General features: G+C 40.6%; 1 protein-coding gene across 5 annotated transcripts in view; it reads right to left on the reverse strand.

The window, feature by feature from the left end:
* LOC117776906 (CUB and sushi domain-containing protein 3-like) overlaps window positions 1-18,914 on the reverse strand; it is a 213,822-nt gene that overhangs the window by 43,766 nt on the left and 151,142 nt on the right. For 3 of the 5 annotated variants that reach the window (XM_034611297.1, XM_034611301.1, XM_034611298.1), the window contains 9 exons: window positions 16,048-16,236; window positions 15,082-15,240; window positions 13,324-13,512; window positions 10,937-11,122; window positions 9,972-10,166; window positions 8,402-8,575; window positions 6,630-6,803; window positions 5,642-5,815; window positions 1,214-1,399 (listed from right to left, as the gene is read on the reverse strand). In XM_034611297.1, coding sequence (XP_034467188.1) covers window positions 1,214-1,399; window positions 5,642-5,815; window positions 6,630-6,803; window positions 8,402-8,575; window positions 9,972-10,166; window positions 10,937-11,122; window positions 13,324-13,512; window positions 15,082-15,240; window positions 16,048-16,236 — 1,626 coding nt within the window. The remainder of the gene's footprint in view (window positions 1-1,213; window positions 1,400-5,641; window positions 5,816-6,629; window positions 6,804-8,401; window positions 8,576-9,971; window positions 10,167-10,936; window positions 11,123-13,323; window positions 13,513-15,081; window positions 15,241-16,047; window positions 16,237-18,914) is intronic. The other 2 variants (XM_034611302.1, XM_034611300.1) reach the window with 1 other exon arrangement.

Raw genomic sequence — 18,914 nt, forward strand, 5'->3', positions numbered from 1 at the left:
CAGAGTGCGGAGAGGAAATAAGATTATCAGTGGGTGAATGAACGGATGGATGGATTAGTGTCGTCTGCCTAGACATGCTTGATGAAAATCACAACTCGCGCTGCTGCTGGTGTTGCTGGAACACCAGGTTGTTTTTGTATTGTTAGAAAAACAGCTTGAGAGAAGAAAAACAATCGATTTTATGTTTCAGGAGAAGATTCAGTGAATATTTGGATTATTTCAGTAGGTAAAGACACATATATCTATAAGTGGCACAGAAAAGCTTGTGTTGACTGAGGTAGATTAGGTAGATTGTTGTTTAGACAGAAATCAGTTTGCTTGCCCAGAACTGCATCACTGTCACTAATCACTTCTCATAAAAATAGTACATTGCAACATTGTATATACATCTGAATTAAGTGCTCGCTTATTCTCAGAACTAGAATCTTATTTAGCTTCTGCTTTTTAATTTGTTTGACCTTTGTGTGTGGTTGGGGGGGGGAGTTTAGTCTCATAACACAAAGGAAGTTTCTGTAATTTCACAAAACTAATTTCTGAGAAAAGATTCAGTGACGCCCAGAGCCGTGAATAAACATTTGAGACAGACACTCCTGTGTATCTCTTTAATTACTATTCCGTTTGATAAAATAAATACGGTGCGTCATCTCTCTACCATGAAATGAAGTGCTTTCCGAGGCTGTGTGCAAAACGTAGAGGTTCACTTTCGATGATTCCCCTGGAAACACGTCAGTGGTGTCACTGGCAGCCCCGTACAAAAGCGTGTGCGCATGATAAGCCAGGTGTTTGAAAGGGACATTACAACCTCGAATAACCCCTAAAGTTCATGGATGGTTGTTGGTGTAATGCGAGTGCTTGGTTTTCGAGGGAACATTAGCGATAGCCTGAACAACTGGTCCTATGACAGTTTCCCTCATTTCTCAATTAGGCAGTGTGCAACATAACCATAAGCCAGGGGGGCATCGAACATTACACAGATGCTCCCAGTCACAGCATTTAGAAAGTTGCGCCATTAAAACTCGAGAAGCAAATGGGGACACAAACAAGGTTGTGGACAACCAATCGAGAGTGAAACTTCTCTCTTCATTTAATCTGGCTTTCGTTTAAAGTGTATTCATTCATCACATCAGTGTAAAACTCACTGATTACAAGGAAAAAGTAGAATTTGAACAGTGGACAGACATATACACAAACAGGAACTGTATTAAAAACTTACCAATGCAATCTGGCAGAGGTTTGTCCCAGTGTCCCACCGGCTGGCATGTGAGCACCGATGAGCCGAACACGTAATACCCGGGGTTACAGTCGTAGAAGACCACGCTGCCGAATGTGAAGTTGCCGTGCTCGATCTTACTCTCCCGGATAGAGTTGGCAGGGATACCCGGGTCTGTGCAATTTACAACTGTTTAAAAAAAGAAAAAGAAAAATGAAAGTTATGCCATCGCGCATTATTCAGTTAGTTAAACATAATGGGGGAATACAGGCAGCAGTTCAATTCACTTTTATTGCTGCAAGAATATTTCAAGCAAGACAGATGTTTTTAATGTAAATTACTGTTGCAGTAGCGTAGTCACATGACTGTTTGTGGAGCTCACTGTTAAAGAGAAGCCTATTACTCATGTTCCTGTTGCCCTGAGTGCAGTCTTATATCTATTTATGAATTCACTATCAGACCTACTGTATATTCTCCTCATCATAAGGTGCTGTGATAATGTAATAATGGATAACAGAACAGTTCCTGGCAACATTACAAACAACAATCTTTTGTGGTTTTCTGCGAAAATGTATATTCAATGTAAATAACAGGATATTGCATTGTCATTGGTTGTGTTGTGTGTATTAGCAGTGTGTTTGTCTCTATGGTTGTGTTCTGCATGTGTTGTCAAATTGATGAAGATGTTTTTGTTGACTAGCATTTGTGTTGTCTCTTTGCATGTGCTTTCTGAAATTACAGTGGCCGCAGCAATATTCACTTGTTGGCAGCATTTCCAGACCCATCTTATGAATATGTACAATCAAGGCGTCATTAGGCCTGGTATCTGAGGCTATGGCTCTGAATGTTTTATGAATATCTCCAGATCATAAAAAATAAAAACACAGGATATATATGATTTTCTTTATAAAATAATAATAATGATAAAAAACTGGGTCTATTAATCTGTCAAAGCCCTTGAAAATAATAGTGTTGTTTATCTGAAAAACATGTAGGATGTAAGTCTTGGGTGTCGTTTAAGCAGCTGAGAGAAAAAGCGAAAGAAGGGGAGAAAGAAAGACAAAGAACACACCAGTTACTTGTTGTTCTTTGTATCTGTTGGTAGCTAGTGATCTAATTCACTGAGGTAAAACTTTAAGCCTGTGGATATCAGAAGCCTTTTAAAAAGAAAATATATGAAGGCAATGAAGCGCAGGCAGAGTTTTCTCCTGTAGCAGCAGATGAGTCAGGACGTGAGTCTTCCTACTGCCTCCTTTACAAGCTCAGGTTGATGAAGACGAGGGCTATTTAGTTAGTCTGCCTCAGTGGTTCTCACAAAGCACATTCATAAAAACAAGTATTTCCAAGCACACCTTTATATTTGATTATAGCGATGTAAATCACCATAAATAATTCCGAGGCACACCAGTGTGCCAGTGTGCCATATGGAAGATAGATGTTATTAGAGCATGAAATTCCACTGCAGTAAGTAATACATAGCAATCGAGCGCTGATTGATGTACATCTGTTGCTGCGCGGAATATTGGCCTGTAGCTGGCATCCAGTAGTGCTGCTGTGTTGCGTAACTATCAGATCTTTTGAAATAATAAGCACAGATGACACAGGATGGAATTGGGCTTTATTGGTTTATTTTTGTATAATCTGGTTGGTGAATTCAAATAACTGGTTAAGGCTACGTGTAGAATGCATTTATATGTTTATAAACTAGATCTTCACTTGACAAAGAGAGAGATTTTGTTAGATCTTGGTTGGTCTAGTCTGATCCTCTTTATGACCAGGACAGGGGAGAGGAGAAGAGAGCAGAGGACTGCAACAGAGAGGAGACATCAGAAAAGTTACTGGAGAGGTGAAGAGGAGGAAGAGAGTATGAGATAGACAGATAAGACACAGAGTTAACACAGTATGTCATATTTCAAACTTGTCACAGCTCAAAAGAAGCCCTAGTCAGAGAAGATATGAGACCAGTGTTGGTAAACACAATGGCAACATGCGGTCTAGCAGATAATTTCATCAACATAAAGGCTTTTATTTTTTCTTATGGGTTTAAATCCTGCTGCTGGAAATAAATAGATGGGGTTGCACAATTTTTTTTCCATTTCATATCTTTTTAGAAAACCAGCCTTTGCACCCGACTGAAACCTTCTGGCAGAGAAATGTGTCTCACGTTTTTAAAATGATTTTACCTTGAAATAAACTTGTGTGTAAATCTCATCTCTTTCCATACAGTTGCTATGGCGCCATGATTTTAAAGCGTACATCATTACAATGCAAAGGAGTTTATAAAATAAGGCATAGAGTACTGCAGTTACTACACAATAAAGCGTTTATTATAATGTTTATATTAAATATGTGTCATAGATTTTCTACAATCTCCTCTGCCTACATTATGTGTATTGTAAATGTGTAATGTGTGCATAACGTCAGAGTATTTGGATTTGGATTGTGTTAAGAATAATTTTACCTCGCATGGAGTAAAAAACGAGACAACATAACATCCATGTGGTAAGCTGCCTCATTACCTCCACCCAGTATCATCGCCAGGGAGGCGACTTTTCTTTCCCAGAAGCTGTGCAGCCCTGTCTCTTCGGGAAGGAGCCTCATTTACATAAATGCTATTTGTCAGCATGTTCACTTGTAAGTTAATTATAGAACTGTTGATATGACCCGATCAGGGGCTTTTTCTGCTTATTCTTTAAACTGCGAGACGAGTGAGTCCAGGCTATATTTAAGCACTGTCAATAATAATAGCACTTCATGTTTCCCGCTGGTAACAAAAAGGCGCATCTATTTTCACAGATTCACCAGCATTCTTTTTAGAAGCAGCCGTGTGCTCCGCAGCCTCACTGCTGACAAGGGGGTTTAGACAGCGGAAAGTAGATGAGGGTGAAGTTAAGTTCAGAGCAGCATCAAATTAAATCAATAATGTAAACCTGCGACGAAGCTGGCGTAAAATATTTTAGTGCAAACAGACATATTTTGACAAAGGGAGTCATGACAGTTTAATATGATTTTACTCTTTTGATCTTTTACCAGGTCTGTCTCTACGGTGCTATTCACTGTAATGAAAACTCTGTCTCTTCACATCTGACTGCCAACAACACGCATGCCAAGAGGAGAGATATTTTTAAATGGGCAAAGTCTGGCAAATTGAGCGTTGGCTGACTAAATGCTGTTGGCAGACCAATTAAAGCTACACTCAAATTATTCTTTGATTTAATGTTAGTATGTTACCTTGTTTCATAGCATTTTAGTCAGTTAAGACCACACGGTATTTACACTATTTAGCTTCACCCTGCATCACATATCAGTCTCATGCTGGACCAATTTTCACAGGCAAATATGAAAAAGCAAATTTTCCAAGTGATAATAAATTAAGAGCTTCCATCATAGAGCAGGGTAATCTCTGTGATATTGTCCATCTCTATCTTGAGCACAACTGTTTGAATTGTGGGAAATGTTGTCAATCTGTCAAAAAAATGTTCTGATGTGGTCGCAGAAAAAACAAAATGTCTGGATTACTGTTGATTGTAAACACAGCACTAATGAGCCAAACCTGGGCAAACTAAAACTGGACACAACTAACACACAGCCACCATCTTACACTCCCAATAAGATATCTAGCGGTGAATGTGCTCCAAGCTTTCTTGCCTTCAAAGTTATCTTTCCCTGCAGAGAGCTTTGTGGTAAAATTGGCAGTAGAATTGTAGAAACAATTCTCCAACAACTCTTTGCTTCCCATACACTCTGCCGCAAGCTCGTTATTGCTATTTTCCTGCCTCTGCTCTGAGGCCAGGGCTCCAGATGTTGTTGCCTAACGCTATGCTGTTTCCAGAGAACAGATAGTGACTTTTCTCATTCAAATCAATAGATCTGCACCATCTCTATCAACTCTGCTTCAATATCTGTGTCTCTGCATCTTGGCTGTCACTGGCCGCTGATTTCTGAATGATCATGATACATCTGCCGGGCTGCTGAATTCTTGTGGTCATCCGAACATTGGATTCCCAAACCATCCCAAAGCACCTGCGGAAGCTGTTTCATTCCGTTCCAGCACTGGCTGGATCCTACTTCATCTTGCTGGCAGCTACCCACCCCACTGATGGCTAGCCCGATTCACAGAAGGAAAATGAGATAGAATTGGCTCCTGTGCATGTGTTGAACACCTTCAGTTGTAGTGATACATCAAGACGTACCCTCTTCAGAAAGGAATCAGATGCAGATGGTTAATGACATGCACACGAACACGATGAATTTGCTGCTTCCAAATTCTCGTATCACTCGAGTGTGTGTTGTCTGAGCAGGGGCTAAACACGCTGGAAGAGACAAACAGCTTTTCTAGTTGAAGATACATCTGCAGCCTTCTGATTCCTTGAGTCAGTCAAGCCAACAGTCATTTATCCATTGTGCAGGAGCTCTTCAGCTGGACCTTACCTCTGCATGTCGGTGGCTGGTGGCTCCACTGGCGGCTGGCCTGGCACTGAGCTGTGGCGGGTCCTTCCAGGGTGTATCCTTTGTTGCAGTAAAAGCGCACAACATCATTGTAGTTGAAGCCATCCCCTGTGGTGCGGCCATAGATAGGGCTGCCGGGGTGGCCACATGTCACAGCTGAAGTTGACGTGCATCGTCCAGGAACATGAGTAAAACGAGGAGGATGAAAGAAATGATGCAGAGAAAAGGTAAAGACGAGAGGGGAGAGAAAAGGCACAGCGTGTGAGGAGAGAGAAAGAGAGAATAGACAGGAGAGACAATTCAATAAAAAAAATCAATAAGTCATGTACAGTGACACCTATCATAGAAATATCATTATCATATAATTAACCCCAGAGGACAACAGGGGAATTAGGAATCAAGACATGATCTCAATCTTAAAAGGGTAAACAGCACATTGCAGTGCATCAATAGGTGAATAGGAGATGGTAAATCGCATTATGAGGATATTTATCGATTACCGACTTGAGGGCTGCTCAGGCGGAAGGAGGAGGAAGCATGGGAATAGCAAAATGCTTTAATTATTTGAAAAGAATAATAGCATTTGTATTTATTGACTTATTTCAATAATTAAATCAAATTAACGCATTTTTGACAAACCTTTTCTCTGTTCTCTGTATTTATTTAGCATACTTTTCGGAATTTTTAAAATTCAGAAATTTAAAGTAAAACATGTCCTTTCAATTTGAACAGTAGTATCTACAGGCAAAAATAACAAGCGGCTCTTGTTTGCCATAGAAATGCAGGAAAATATCCTGTCCATTTTAATCTCAACTTACACAGTGACCTAAAAACTCCTTCAACCCTGCAAAAAACAAACGTGCACACCCACTCCTGTCAGACTCTTAACCACAGCCATTCTCTTTCCTTTCCTTCACACATGCACAGCTCCCTTTATTTAGTAGCCGAGAAGTTTGGTGAAAGTACTTACATATGCAAACTGGGAGCTGTCCGGACCAGTTGTTGTCCTGCTGACAGATCCGTACCGAGGAGCCAATGAGCCTGAATCCAGGGTTGCACTGGTAAACCACTGTGTCCCTGTACCCAAAGTTTTCCCCGATCACCTGCCCATTCACAATCTGCTCTGGGACACCACAGTGACCAGCTGTAAGAATAATCAAAAAGGAAAAATTATTTAAACATGTATAACTACTTCCTTTGTCTTTCTTTCTCGAACAAATGTATTAATCAGACAGCACATCAAATATCAATTGTTATGTATGATTTTTTTGTTGTCAGGATAATATTCAGTTGGAGCCAATATGGTCGACTGGATTTAACACTAGATGCAAAGCACTTAGATCACAGTGAATAATTTCAGTTAATCATTCATGAGGTGCAAAATGTGGGCTCAACTTTCAAGCTTCTAAGAATAATAGCCCACAGTAGTGCCCAGGGATCTAACAATGATAACAGCTCCATGGTAGAAACACAGTTTTGATCACATTTGAATAATATCGCATTTTGACAACTTTGTTATAAAATGAAAAGAGCAAACTGGTGATTTGAAAGGGTCCTGGAATTACAATGCGTGGGAACCAAATTTCCGATTGTCTTCGTGAAACATAATGAATTTTGGAAAGCATTTTTCAGCTCATTATATCCGAATTATTGTTTATAAATGCATATTGACCTCAGCATCACTTGTGGTGATAAGTCAGCTTTTCTCATCAACACTAGAAAGAGAGGCATGTGCAAGTCTTCAGAATTTGTGCAATACACTCATGCACGTAATTGTATTACTTTCAGCTACAATAAATCCCTTTTGAGAGGAGGAATCTTGCTGAGGTTTCCACTGCCACTTAAAACCTGGGAAATTGCCACTGACTGTGAGTCTGATTTCCCTAATTTACTCCTGCACCCAGAAACTCAGTCGAGTATTTTATCATCACGCCCCAGTTGAGAACAGCCAGATTCTATGAAGATAGTGCTGAAGTAGGCAACTGTACTGTAGAGGTCCCTGTCTATGTCAACTCTGACAGTCGTATCGGCAAACAAGAGAGCGGTGCCCTTCCTTTAATGAAGTGAACCAATCTCGAGCAGAGCCTGGAGTGCTGGTGCCACAGGGTTGATGAGCGGACTAATGCATCTTCCAGGGAAACCGTCACATTCTGCTGCTGTGTGGGTTTGAATGCGGCTCCAGTAATTACGCATGTCTCCTTTTCTTGCACATTACAGAGCTGTGACGAGCTGCTGTAAGCTAAGCTGTTTGTGTATTTCCTTGTTTGTACAGTATATCTTAACAACAGCTCAAATTGTGTTGGTACAGCTTGGCAGGTGTCTCATTGTTTGGGGCCAGCTGCGGCTCTATCGCTGCTCACTCACATTTAACATTTTAGCAACACAAAATCACTCTGACTCGGAGGCTTTACTGTACACCACCCCCGATCCAATCCACTTAAGGTAGTTGGCAAATTGTTTGCACATTTGCACAACTTTTACCTTTAGCTCTCCACAAGCCCTGAAACAGTCCAACGTGTGCCAGTGGCAGTGATGAGTACCAGCATGTGTTCAGAGCACGCCCAAGAAAAAACTCCACATCGCTCTAAATGTTTAATCATCGGCCACACACGCTTGATAACAAAACCAATTATGGCCACCCTCTGCTGGCCCATCTGGTTTTATTATGGACATGTTGTTCAAAACCCCAAAAAAGCTCACACTGTCTGAACAGTTAACATTAAAGAGAACAACTATGCTTACCCAGGCACTGAGTCTCCATCCCGCTCCAGAGGCCAGACAGGAGACACTCTCTGACAGTAGATCCAGTTAAAATGTAGCCAAGGTTGCAGCTGAAAATGGCTGATGCTCCGAAGGTAGTCTGAGTCCCAATTTTGTTCCCATTAGGAGGAGTGGGCAGATTGCCACAGGAAATAACTGCAATGAGATGCAGGAGATAATAAAAAAGACGAAGGAGGGGGAGATGGAGAGAGGGAAAGTGAAAGAGCAAGCCACCGGGAAAGTGAGAGGGAACAAGAAAGAGGAGATGGATGTTGGCTTACATCTTCACAGTCAATAGAGGAGCACAGTCATTTACACCCATCTGAGCAACTTTAATGCGATAAAACATTGACCTGTACAATTTAACGGAGAGGATAATGATGGTGTTTGCCTTTGTCCCAACATCTTTCATCATTCTGGTTGGCTTCTCCTCTCTTACCATTACCACGGCTATTCAGTGCTTTTCGCCCCTCTCATAAAAGGAGTTTCCATGGCAGCACAGAAAACCTTTTTATTTCCCAGTCCCACAATAAACAATATCTAACCTAGGCTGAGATGGGAATAGGTCAAGAGTATACGAGTGAATTATTGAGTGGCTGATCAAGCGAGCATTGAATAAGGGTATTTATTCTTCAAGTCTTGTGGTGTTACAATCAATGAATTTACTGTATCCGTGGTTACACAGGACATAGATTTTTCAGTCTGGCTGGATAACAGCGATAAATGTCTTTCTATTTTATCTTGCAACGATATAACTGCATTCAAAGAGTCACTGAACTCCTGATAATCTCTGCAGGGGTTGTATGCGAGAACACAAATGTCTGAGTGAGAGGGTCCAGACCTTCTTGCTAACTTGATAACGCATTGATAACTTGTTTATTTCTGCATATGACAATAAAGCCTTTGAACCTTAAACCTTCTCTGGAGTTTCTCTAGCCAGCCCCCTAGTAGAAACTCTGAAAATGTCAGAGTGAGCTCATATGAGAACACAGCAGGAGATCCTCGGGAGGATTCAAAGCGAGCGAGTGGGTGTGTTGATGATGATTCTAACACGCAAACATGAAAATAACTAAAATAATACAAATATATCCATACACACGTTGAAGACACAGACAAAGATGTCAAGAGAGATTTTGGTGATTAAGGCCGACGCCAGTGTCCAAGCACAGAAAACAAAACCATATGACGTCTGCGGTGCGATTCATTTGTTACGTCCTGCCGCTGCCTGCTGTGCCACCCCTCAACTGAACGCTCCAGAGATTTCTGTGTTGTTCTGAACACGTCTGAGCTGAGAATCTCCTGCTGCATGGTGGGAAAGGCACAAAGCCCTGACCCCACTGACTCCATTCCCCGGAGCTTATATGTTTCAGTGACTAGACTTTAGTGCCTTCACTGATTTTATTTTCCCTATAATGCAATAATGAAATAATCTTGGATGGTTATTATATTGGCATTACGTTGTATTTTTGTTTAGTTCAGTTTTCAAGTTTATGACTTTGTGATTTAAAAAATATATATATGTGTTGATTTATGTGTTGCAGGAGTCACTCACTTCTACACCGAGGTCTCTCGTTCTTCCAGCTCCACACCCCATTGGCCAGGCACTGTATGTGTGCAGGGCCAGCACGGTAGTATCCGGGGTTGCAGGTGAAGATTATTTTTGTTCCATACTCATAGTGCGAACCATTGACTATCCTCCATTTCCCGTGGTCTAGAGAGAAGGAGCTGAGACTTGGGCACATCATTACTGTGGCAAAAAGGAAAAGAAAACAGAAGAGGTGATTCAGCTGGGAGTGGACATTATTATTTTGGGGATAATTCAAATGCCTTCTGTTTCAATTTCTTCTCTTATCCCTCACACACCCGTGGCTGAGTGAAGACCTTTAAACAACCCAGAGGAAAATGCAAGTAGTTGAACAAAATATTTTAATCAGTAGAATAATCTAATCCATGTGTTAAAATGTAAACAACAACTTTTCTGCAGTTCGTCTGCAACGAGGTTGTTTTTGAATTGGCATCCTGCAAAACCAAATGGGTTGCAAAACAAAGTCTGTTCCTTTCTCTGCTGTGAGACATATTTACAGGAGGGAATAACAATTGGTCTCAACTGTAAACAATGCTGTCACTCACTCATTATACTAGGAGTCGCTGTGGCATGTAAAACACTCAGCCCACCCCCGAGCTGGAGATACTCTCAACTGTTGTCTTTCCTTTCACCTCTCCATCTTATCATTACTACATATCAAGTTAGTTTCTGTAAAGAAATCACGACTCATGTCTTATGGGACTGCCACTACCATTACAGTATAGTGTATTTTAAAAGTGTTGTATTCCACAACTCTTCCAGAATGTTTTTTAAATACTATTTCTGTCTCCAATACAGCAGATATATTTCAAAAATCAGTTTCGCCATAGCTCTTTCCAATCATCATCTCTCAGACTCTTAGCAGGGCACGACTGAGCTGTGGGATCTTGTAGTTACCCCATCTTCCTAGACCATCCTCACCCTCTACTCACCGATGCATCGGGGTATCTTGTTGTGGTTGCTCCAGGTGCCGTCTGGCTGGCAGACTGTGGTCGTCAGCTCTTTGGAGGAAAGCCGGTAGCCGCTGTTGCAGAAGTAGGTCACCCGTGTGCCGACAGAGTAATCAGCAGCGAGCACACCTCCATTCACTGGCGCACTGGGCACACCGCATGACACAGCTGCAGACGACAAGACAGCGATTGTCAACACACATGTTTATGCACAAGACAAGACACATCCTATAGGGATTTGCAGAGAGTCTGGTAAACACAGACATGATAGGCAGGCACATTCACATAACAGCCACATGTATGTGTGTATGTGCTCGCCCCAGTGTAGGGAGAGAAACCCATTTGTGGTGCGCAGGCAATGGTAGTTTTTCAGTTTGCACAAGCAGCTATTTTGTTATTCTTCTTTTGAATGGTCACATTTGGAAAGTAAAAGCCTAAAAGGAAATAATCACTCTGTGCTGACATTGAACAGCCTTGTAGAATTCCAACAACAGACCCTTATTCATGGAAATCACTCAAATATGTCACAGCAGGAAACACACATATGATATTAATGACACAATATAATGAATAAATTATATTTGGTTGAGCCACTTCCAGACTCCTGGTACTGTGCACGCTGCTGCCTGGTGCCCTTGAGCAATCTTTAACAGAATAAGTCGCACCAGTGAATTTCCTGCTATGCCAAGTCAAAGAGTCGATTAAAGGGTCACCGCTAAAGACGTTTCCAAAATGCTAAAACATTAAACCTACTTAAACAGTCATCATCAACAAGGAAAACAAATGTGCTCACAAGCACCTACAGCATTTCTAATAGTGATGTGGGAATGTGGATTCACATCAGCGTTTAACTAAGTAATTTGCTTAAACTGAACTATATTAGAGACCACTGAATCGATAGCTCTGCTCTTAAACTCTCCCCAGCTAAAGAAATCCATTAAAATGTAGGACTGGCCCAGTAGAGATAGTCTAACACACAGAAAGGTAAGTTATTAAAATTTAAGTCCTCCATTAATTTTATAAAGGAAGATTTACAATAGGCTATTAGACCAATTCAAAGACACTTATAGGATTAGTTAAGATGTCATTAATGGGTCATTTGAAAACACACTAATGACTTACATTTAATGAAGACCCACTCATTAAAGTAACTACCTATAAAGTCACTGTTTAAACAGTCACACCTTCCATGTAGCACTATGTCCTTGTCCTTATATCTCTTAAATCGGTATTACTGCAGCAGCAGTGTTTAAACCAAGTAGAAAGCTAAAGCAGGTTTCAAGGTGTTTATTGTCAGAGCCAAGTCAGGGGGAGTGAACAGATTGGAGGAACCAATATCTGCAGGGTCAGACTAAACCCAAACATTTATGCAAATACACACATCGTAAAGTGGAGCAGTTGCACATGGAGAAACATCGAAGGTGCGTTCAACATTCATTTGTGAGAACTGCTGGTAACAAATGGTAATTACAAGCACCCAAAGCATTTCTATACTGCAGATGAAAAGTTTCAAGTTAAAAAAGAGTGAACTCTTTAAAATGATCCAAGTTGAAAAGGTCAGTATGCCTGAACCATTATTCCAGGTCTCTGCTCAGTGATGGATTAATGTACTGCACATTCTCAACCTATCAAACAATATGGATTGGAAAGAGGGAAAGATTGAACATGCTGCGATGTAATCTCAATCATCCTGCAGATAGCAGATGGACAGCAGCTGTCTGAATACATTAGTTTATTTGCAGCCATGGTTGGGTTTATGTGCTCCAGAAAAGCTGTGTGCAATTACCAAACTGACGGAATCAATCACAGGTGTGAAGTGTTTTTAAATCATTTTAAAGTACATGACATATATATTTTGATTTCACAGCAGCATGATAAGATGCAATTGAGCACGCCATCTGTTGCTGTTTGGTGCTGCATGGCTGTGTGTGGGTGTGTGTGTGTGTGTGTGTGTGTGTGTGTGTGTGTGTGTGTGTGTGTGTAAGAGTGCATGCCATCACGGGCACCAGAATGCACACATTTCACGTGTGTGCATCAAAGAACCCAATTAGTTGAGTGAGACCCAACAGCGGCAGACACTGCATGCTAATGGAAAGTTAGCTAAAGTAATTTGAAGAAGTGGAAATTGACAGAAGAAGGAGGGATTGATTTCTGTTTCCTTTCCACCTGACAGGGTACTGACTCTCAATCAGGCTGGATGCAGTTCAGCTCCTAACAACACAGGAATGTTTGGGACGAGACACTCGGATGCCTTAAGCGCTTGCCTGTCTGCCTGCTGAGTGTAGGGGCACAGAGGCAGTGACCAGAAGAACAGGGTAAGAGGCTGGCTGAAGTTGGAAATAAAAGGCTGCCACAGCCGATGAGCTCACCTTGACATGCAGGGACTGGCGCGTCCCAGGCGTAGAAGCCATAGACGCTCTTCTTGCACACAGCTGTGCCCTTTCCAATCAGCTTGTACCCCCTGTCGCAAGCCCAGCGCACCATGCTGTTAAGATGACCTCCGGTCTGGCTCACTACAAAGCCATGCTGTGGGGAGTCAGGGGTACTGCAGTACAGGGCTACAAGAGATGGACGAATTAACGAACAGGGGAGAGGATGGGAGAGTGGCACGGCGGAGGAGAGGAGAGAGAAACATGAGACAAGGTGAGAATGAAGCCAGTGAAGGAGGATAGAAAATATTCATAGGGAAAAGAGACAAAGAGAAAAGAGACCCTCTGGAATAAGATTCAGGTGAAAAGTCACAGTAAGCCTCTATGTTAAATAAAGGAAGATAATGAGGAGTGTCACAAATATTTTACACATTCACTTAGTGATAGTGGTGCAAGGGTTTCTAAGGATGGACGGTAGTATCAGTCATGTTGAGGCCAGCATCCTCTCTCACAAACCATTTTTGACAAGTGCTGACAGCAGTATGCAGAGAGCACTGAAACTAACATACAAGTTTAATTTAGGAGTTTCATCAAGTTAATCTGTTACTGCGTTTTCAACCAAGCACATTTATCATTATAACCTGCAATAGCAATGCTCAATACCAGGTAAAACTTAGTAAACCTGTAACCCCCGCCAGATGCCATCATCCATCACAGTATTTCACTGTACACGTGGTCATATGTCTAGTTCTGTAGACGTCCCCCAACTGCTGCGTCTTCCTGCTACTTGAGCTACTCAAACACAAAAAAAGGGTCATTCTGATTTCTAAAATTTAAGCAGCAAATAGCCAATGGGACAGAAGATCCAGGAAAAGACAGTGCTCTTCAGAAACGCTGTCAAACATGCCTCCAAATCAGCATGTCTGCGAGGCAGCGAGGATTTAAGATGAAAAGATGCACACTGGAGTTTAAGTCAGTTCCTGTTCAAGTCAATCAAGTCAAGGAGGAGACCTCTACAAAATTCATTGTGCCGACATGCTTTCACTCTAACACTCTTGTGTGTTAAATATAATGGAGAGTCACAACATGAAATATGAATGTCTTTTGTGCCTTTTTCATTATTATTGATGTATTGCAAATGGAAGAGGATCCCCTGTGCTACTGTTGCTTAGCACCACTTGCTTTATTGAACAGCAAATTAAAAATTTAAAAACTTTTGAAATTAAGCAGCACAAAAGAGCAAGCGAGCTTTTCAGTGACCTTCTTCCTGCCTCATGAATTTTGTGTGTGAAAACATCTTTTGTGAGCCTTCATCATTTCTGTGGACATTCTTGTTGTTTTCATCTTTTGGCTGATACTGTTTTGGATGAGGGGTCCGAACAGTGGATTGCCATCTGCCTATTTGAATTTGCAGACATTTTTTAAGATGGATGCTGTTCCTGAAACAACCTGGGTTTCCCCCACTTGTGGAGTATTTCTGTAAATTCACTGATATTAAAAACTCAATACATATCCAGAAATAATAACAGCACACTGTGATAAAATCCACAGGTCATGTTATGGGCACAGAAATATTCAATAGTTGCAGCAGAGCTGATTCAATATTTGCCCCCATGCAGGGTTATCACTAATTCAATTGAAATCTGACCGGACCGAATTGTAAACCCGTGACTTTTATCACTTTTTTGCAATTTGAAGACAAAATATATTCAAATAGTTTGAATAGAAAAAGAATATGATTATAAGCTGGATACATACTTTGATACTCACCCACGTATCTGATGTGGAAGCCTCGTCGATTGGTGCCGTGGTCCGAGGACCAGCGCAGCAGGAGCTGGTGGCCTGTGGTCGTCAGGCTGAACGGTGTTTCAACGTCACCACTGAGTGAGGCCAGGTTTTGGCTGTAGATGTTGGGACCTGAACACAGAGTGTCACACATTCATGGGCATTAATGTAAAGAAAATGGACAGGGATCTTTAATGTTTTCAGAGTAAATAATTACAATTATACAAGTGAGGAGACCACATTAAATGTGAAAAATATTTCTAAAAGGCATCTAATAATGGTATCAAATATACACCACAGTAACTTTTACTGAACACATTAGTGGAACCAAATATTTAAGGTGTAAGAAAAAAATTAATCTGTACGTTGAACGCATATCTCGCAAACTGTTCTAATCTAATTATGTTCATGCTTTGCATGTGTATTATTAATGGCCAGGGAAGTGCAGTGCAGAGTTTGGTGCGATTTGGACACACGATAAGTTCAATATTGATAAAATGTAAATAAACACTTGACCAATGCTCTGCAGCAGTATAAGTGGCAGCAGTTGAGGAAAGTATCCGAACTTACATATGAACCATACCTGTGAATATTAATAAAACAAATACTGACTTCAAATTCACTGCAGATAAACGAGGTAGGATAAACAAAACTTTTCTAACTTCACTCTGTACCACAGACTGTTTATAAAAAGATCTGCACACAATGTCCCCCACACAAACAATAAAAGATCTCTTTAAGGAGGACTTACTTTTAACAAGAAATAATTCCGAAGTAGCTTGGGAGCTTTAACACAGGCCAAGCAAAGAGCCAATTCTAAACACTCCACTAGTGTTGGACAGGGAAATGTTTTACAGAGACTAACATCAAAGATTTCACTTGGCATTATCCTGCTGACTAATTGTTTACGGTAAGACTCAAACACCCAGCAGAACTCACCATCAAATATTTCCAAGATGTCAAACTCCTTCTCTGTCTGGAAGAGTTCAAAGTGCAGAGTGATGTTGTAACCCTTCTCCACGTTAATCAGCCAGGAGCACATCTGGAGATTGGGGTAGTTGTCAGGGTAGCCCGGACTCAAGATCACGCCGGTTGAGTCAAATCGCACTTCATGGGCTGGACATTGTACTGGAAGATGAGGAGGAAATTTAGAAAGGACAGAGGGTGGAAGAGGAATGAGGTAAAAGAGGGAGGGGGAAAGCCGAGCAGAGGCAGAGAAGGCAACATGAGAGGAGGGAGGAAAAGTCAGAAATACTCTACTGTGACAGAAGAAGTTACAGTGAAAAAATAACTGGTCTTGAAACAATTAAATTTCAGCCAGACTGATATTGCACCTGAGGGCTAATGTGGTAAATGTGCTGTTGTCACCAAGCTCCCCCGATATCAATCTATCAAATAATAATACTCAGTGGGTGAGACAGCTAACTTTATACAGAAATATTGTGTGTGCATGTGTATGTGTAAGTTCGTGTGTATCAGCTCTAAGCACTCCTTTCATTTCCTGTAAGCTGGCATGTCTTAAATAATGACAGTCCTGTTTTATTTATTTTCCTTTGTGCTGGTAACAGACGTTTCTCTTCTGGGCCACTAGTGAAGAAACATGACGCATATAAAAGGTTAACGCGAACAACTGTTCCAGATAAAAAGGTCACTGGAAACAATCGGACGTATATCACGAAAAAGGCCAGGAGGAAAGAATTGTAACACATAGCAGTATGAATATTTCTGCTGGCAAGTCACTGCAAAAGTTTCAACTGGCTGAACCAGAACAGCCTCTGGCTCAAAGATAACAGACAGATATGATCTTCAGAATGTCAAAGTCAGTGATTTTCAAAATAACAATGTATTTCTCAAACCACACAATACACAAAAAGCTGTCTGTGAGGACAGAGGTCGAGAAAAATACTCATTACATTATCTTAACAACAAAATGTAATATGTAAATAATGAAAAAAAAAATTAAACTCAGATCTGTTCAGAAAACAAATGAAGACATATATGATAAAGAATAGTATTTTCTTCATTGCTTCACAGTTTGAGAAACATGAGCAATATGTTCCTGTGTGTATGTTTACAAAGGTTTTCCTCTCTGCCACTGTTTTTGTGTTTTTAAAAGCAGAGAGATCTTTATCTATTTCAAATCACTGTGCGTTTTCATTGTTTTCTCTTGTGCTCTGCAATTAACATATATTACAAAAACAAATTCTACTCATAATTAACTGTAAAACTGAAGATTAGCAGCTTGTGCTTTTAACATTGTGAATGCTGTCGTCACATAGGGTCACAATGCACAGAGGAATGTTTTTGTATTTTTTTTTAAATTCAGTTTTTTAGTTTAGTTTAGTTTAACAGTTGGTTATTCAAAAACTTTGTTTTCTGAAGCCCACACACTCCTGGAGAGAAAATAAAAGGTGTCTGAGTGTGTTTCTATGCAGTTCAGTTACTTGATTTTGCATTTCAGCTGAAAAACAAGGTCTGTGCCACTCGATTTTAGCAGAAGAGTTATGACTCATTGGCAATATGATGGAGATCAAAATGGGGGCTTCAGTTGCGGAGTTCACACGGCTGCTGCCTCAGTTCTGACATCAGCAGGAGCATCTGCTTTACTGGCATCAGTGGGAATATTTGTTGAACAGAGAACTACTCCTAAATTTATAAATAACTGCTATTAACAAATACTGATTTCACTCCTGCACATTGTCACCAACCCCAAAACCCTTTAAACACTGTACACTCCCACATTCCTTGCAGGAGATTATGATATTATATGGTTTTATGATTATATATATATATATATATACATTATATTACAATCTTTTGATACACACATATATAGATGTTGCAAAGATGCCATGTGCTGTACATAGAGGCATTTATTTGGGTGACTTTGTTATTGAAATAAATAAGCCCCCGGTACTTGTTTAATAAGCTAACGTTGCCAGGCAACAAACACTTTCCAATGAGCAGAGTTGTGGCTTAAACTGCTTTGCCTCATACTTTGGTGCAGCGTTTGAAAAAGATAAATTATGAGAGGCTTAAAACTGTTTCAGACACATCAATACTGCTACTTTGTGGGATGAGTTTTTAGAGAAACCTTGATAAGGATAGAATGCTACCCCGAGAGCAAACTGAAGCTTACAATGTGTTTATATGATAGCTATACTGCAAATAGACCTCTGTACCTTAGTGTATTTCTAATTTAATTTGATCTTCTAAAGTGAGGACACATCTTATCTCAAGGGAATAAGCATTAAACTGTGAATTAGTATATTGACCAACCATCCTTAGCAAGCAAATTACATTCAGGTAAATACTCAATGCTGATATCATGTACCCTTTTAAACCCTTATATATAGTACTGACTGTTCTATGTTAAATATGAATATATTAAAACATGATTTGCTTCAATGCGAAATGCGTAGGCGTTTGTTAAAACTGACACGTGTTGGTATTACCTTGGCTGAGGTATTGATTTTTTTCTGTCGAAGGCAATGCACTGCCTTCGACACATTGTTGGCTACAGAGGCATAAATACGGTGAAGATGAAATTATTTTTATTGTTCATGTTTCTATCCTTGATCAAAGCTTTTGGGTAACCTTCCTCGTAGGCTTTCAGAGAGTCAGAGCCTGGGGAAATATCTTACAAACCAGGGGCATATAGGGGTGAAATTGCACAGCCATGCAAGGACATTTCCGTGTTATCTTCTAAGCCTAAAATGACAATTAACAGAAGGGTTGACAGCAAACAAAAGCGGAATCAGGGAACACAGGAGAATTCCTTTTCCTGCCCTATCGGCAAGCTGCCG

The sequence above is a fragment of the Hippoglossus hippoglossus genome, chromosome 16 (genome assembly GCF_009819705.1).
Source record: "Hippoglossus hippoglossus isolate fHipHip1 chromosome 16, fHipHip1.pri, whole genome shotgun sequence".
NCBI lineage: Eukaryota > Metazoa > Chordata > Actinopteri > Pleuronectiformes > Pleuronectidae > Hippoglossus > Hippoglossus hippoglossus.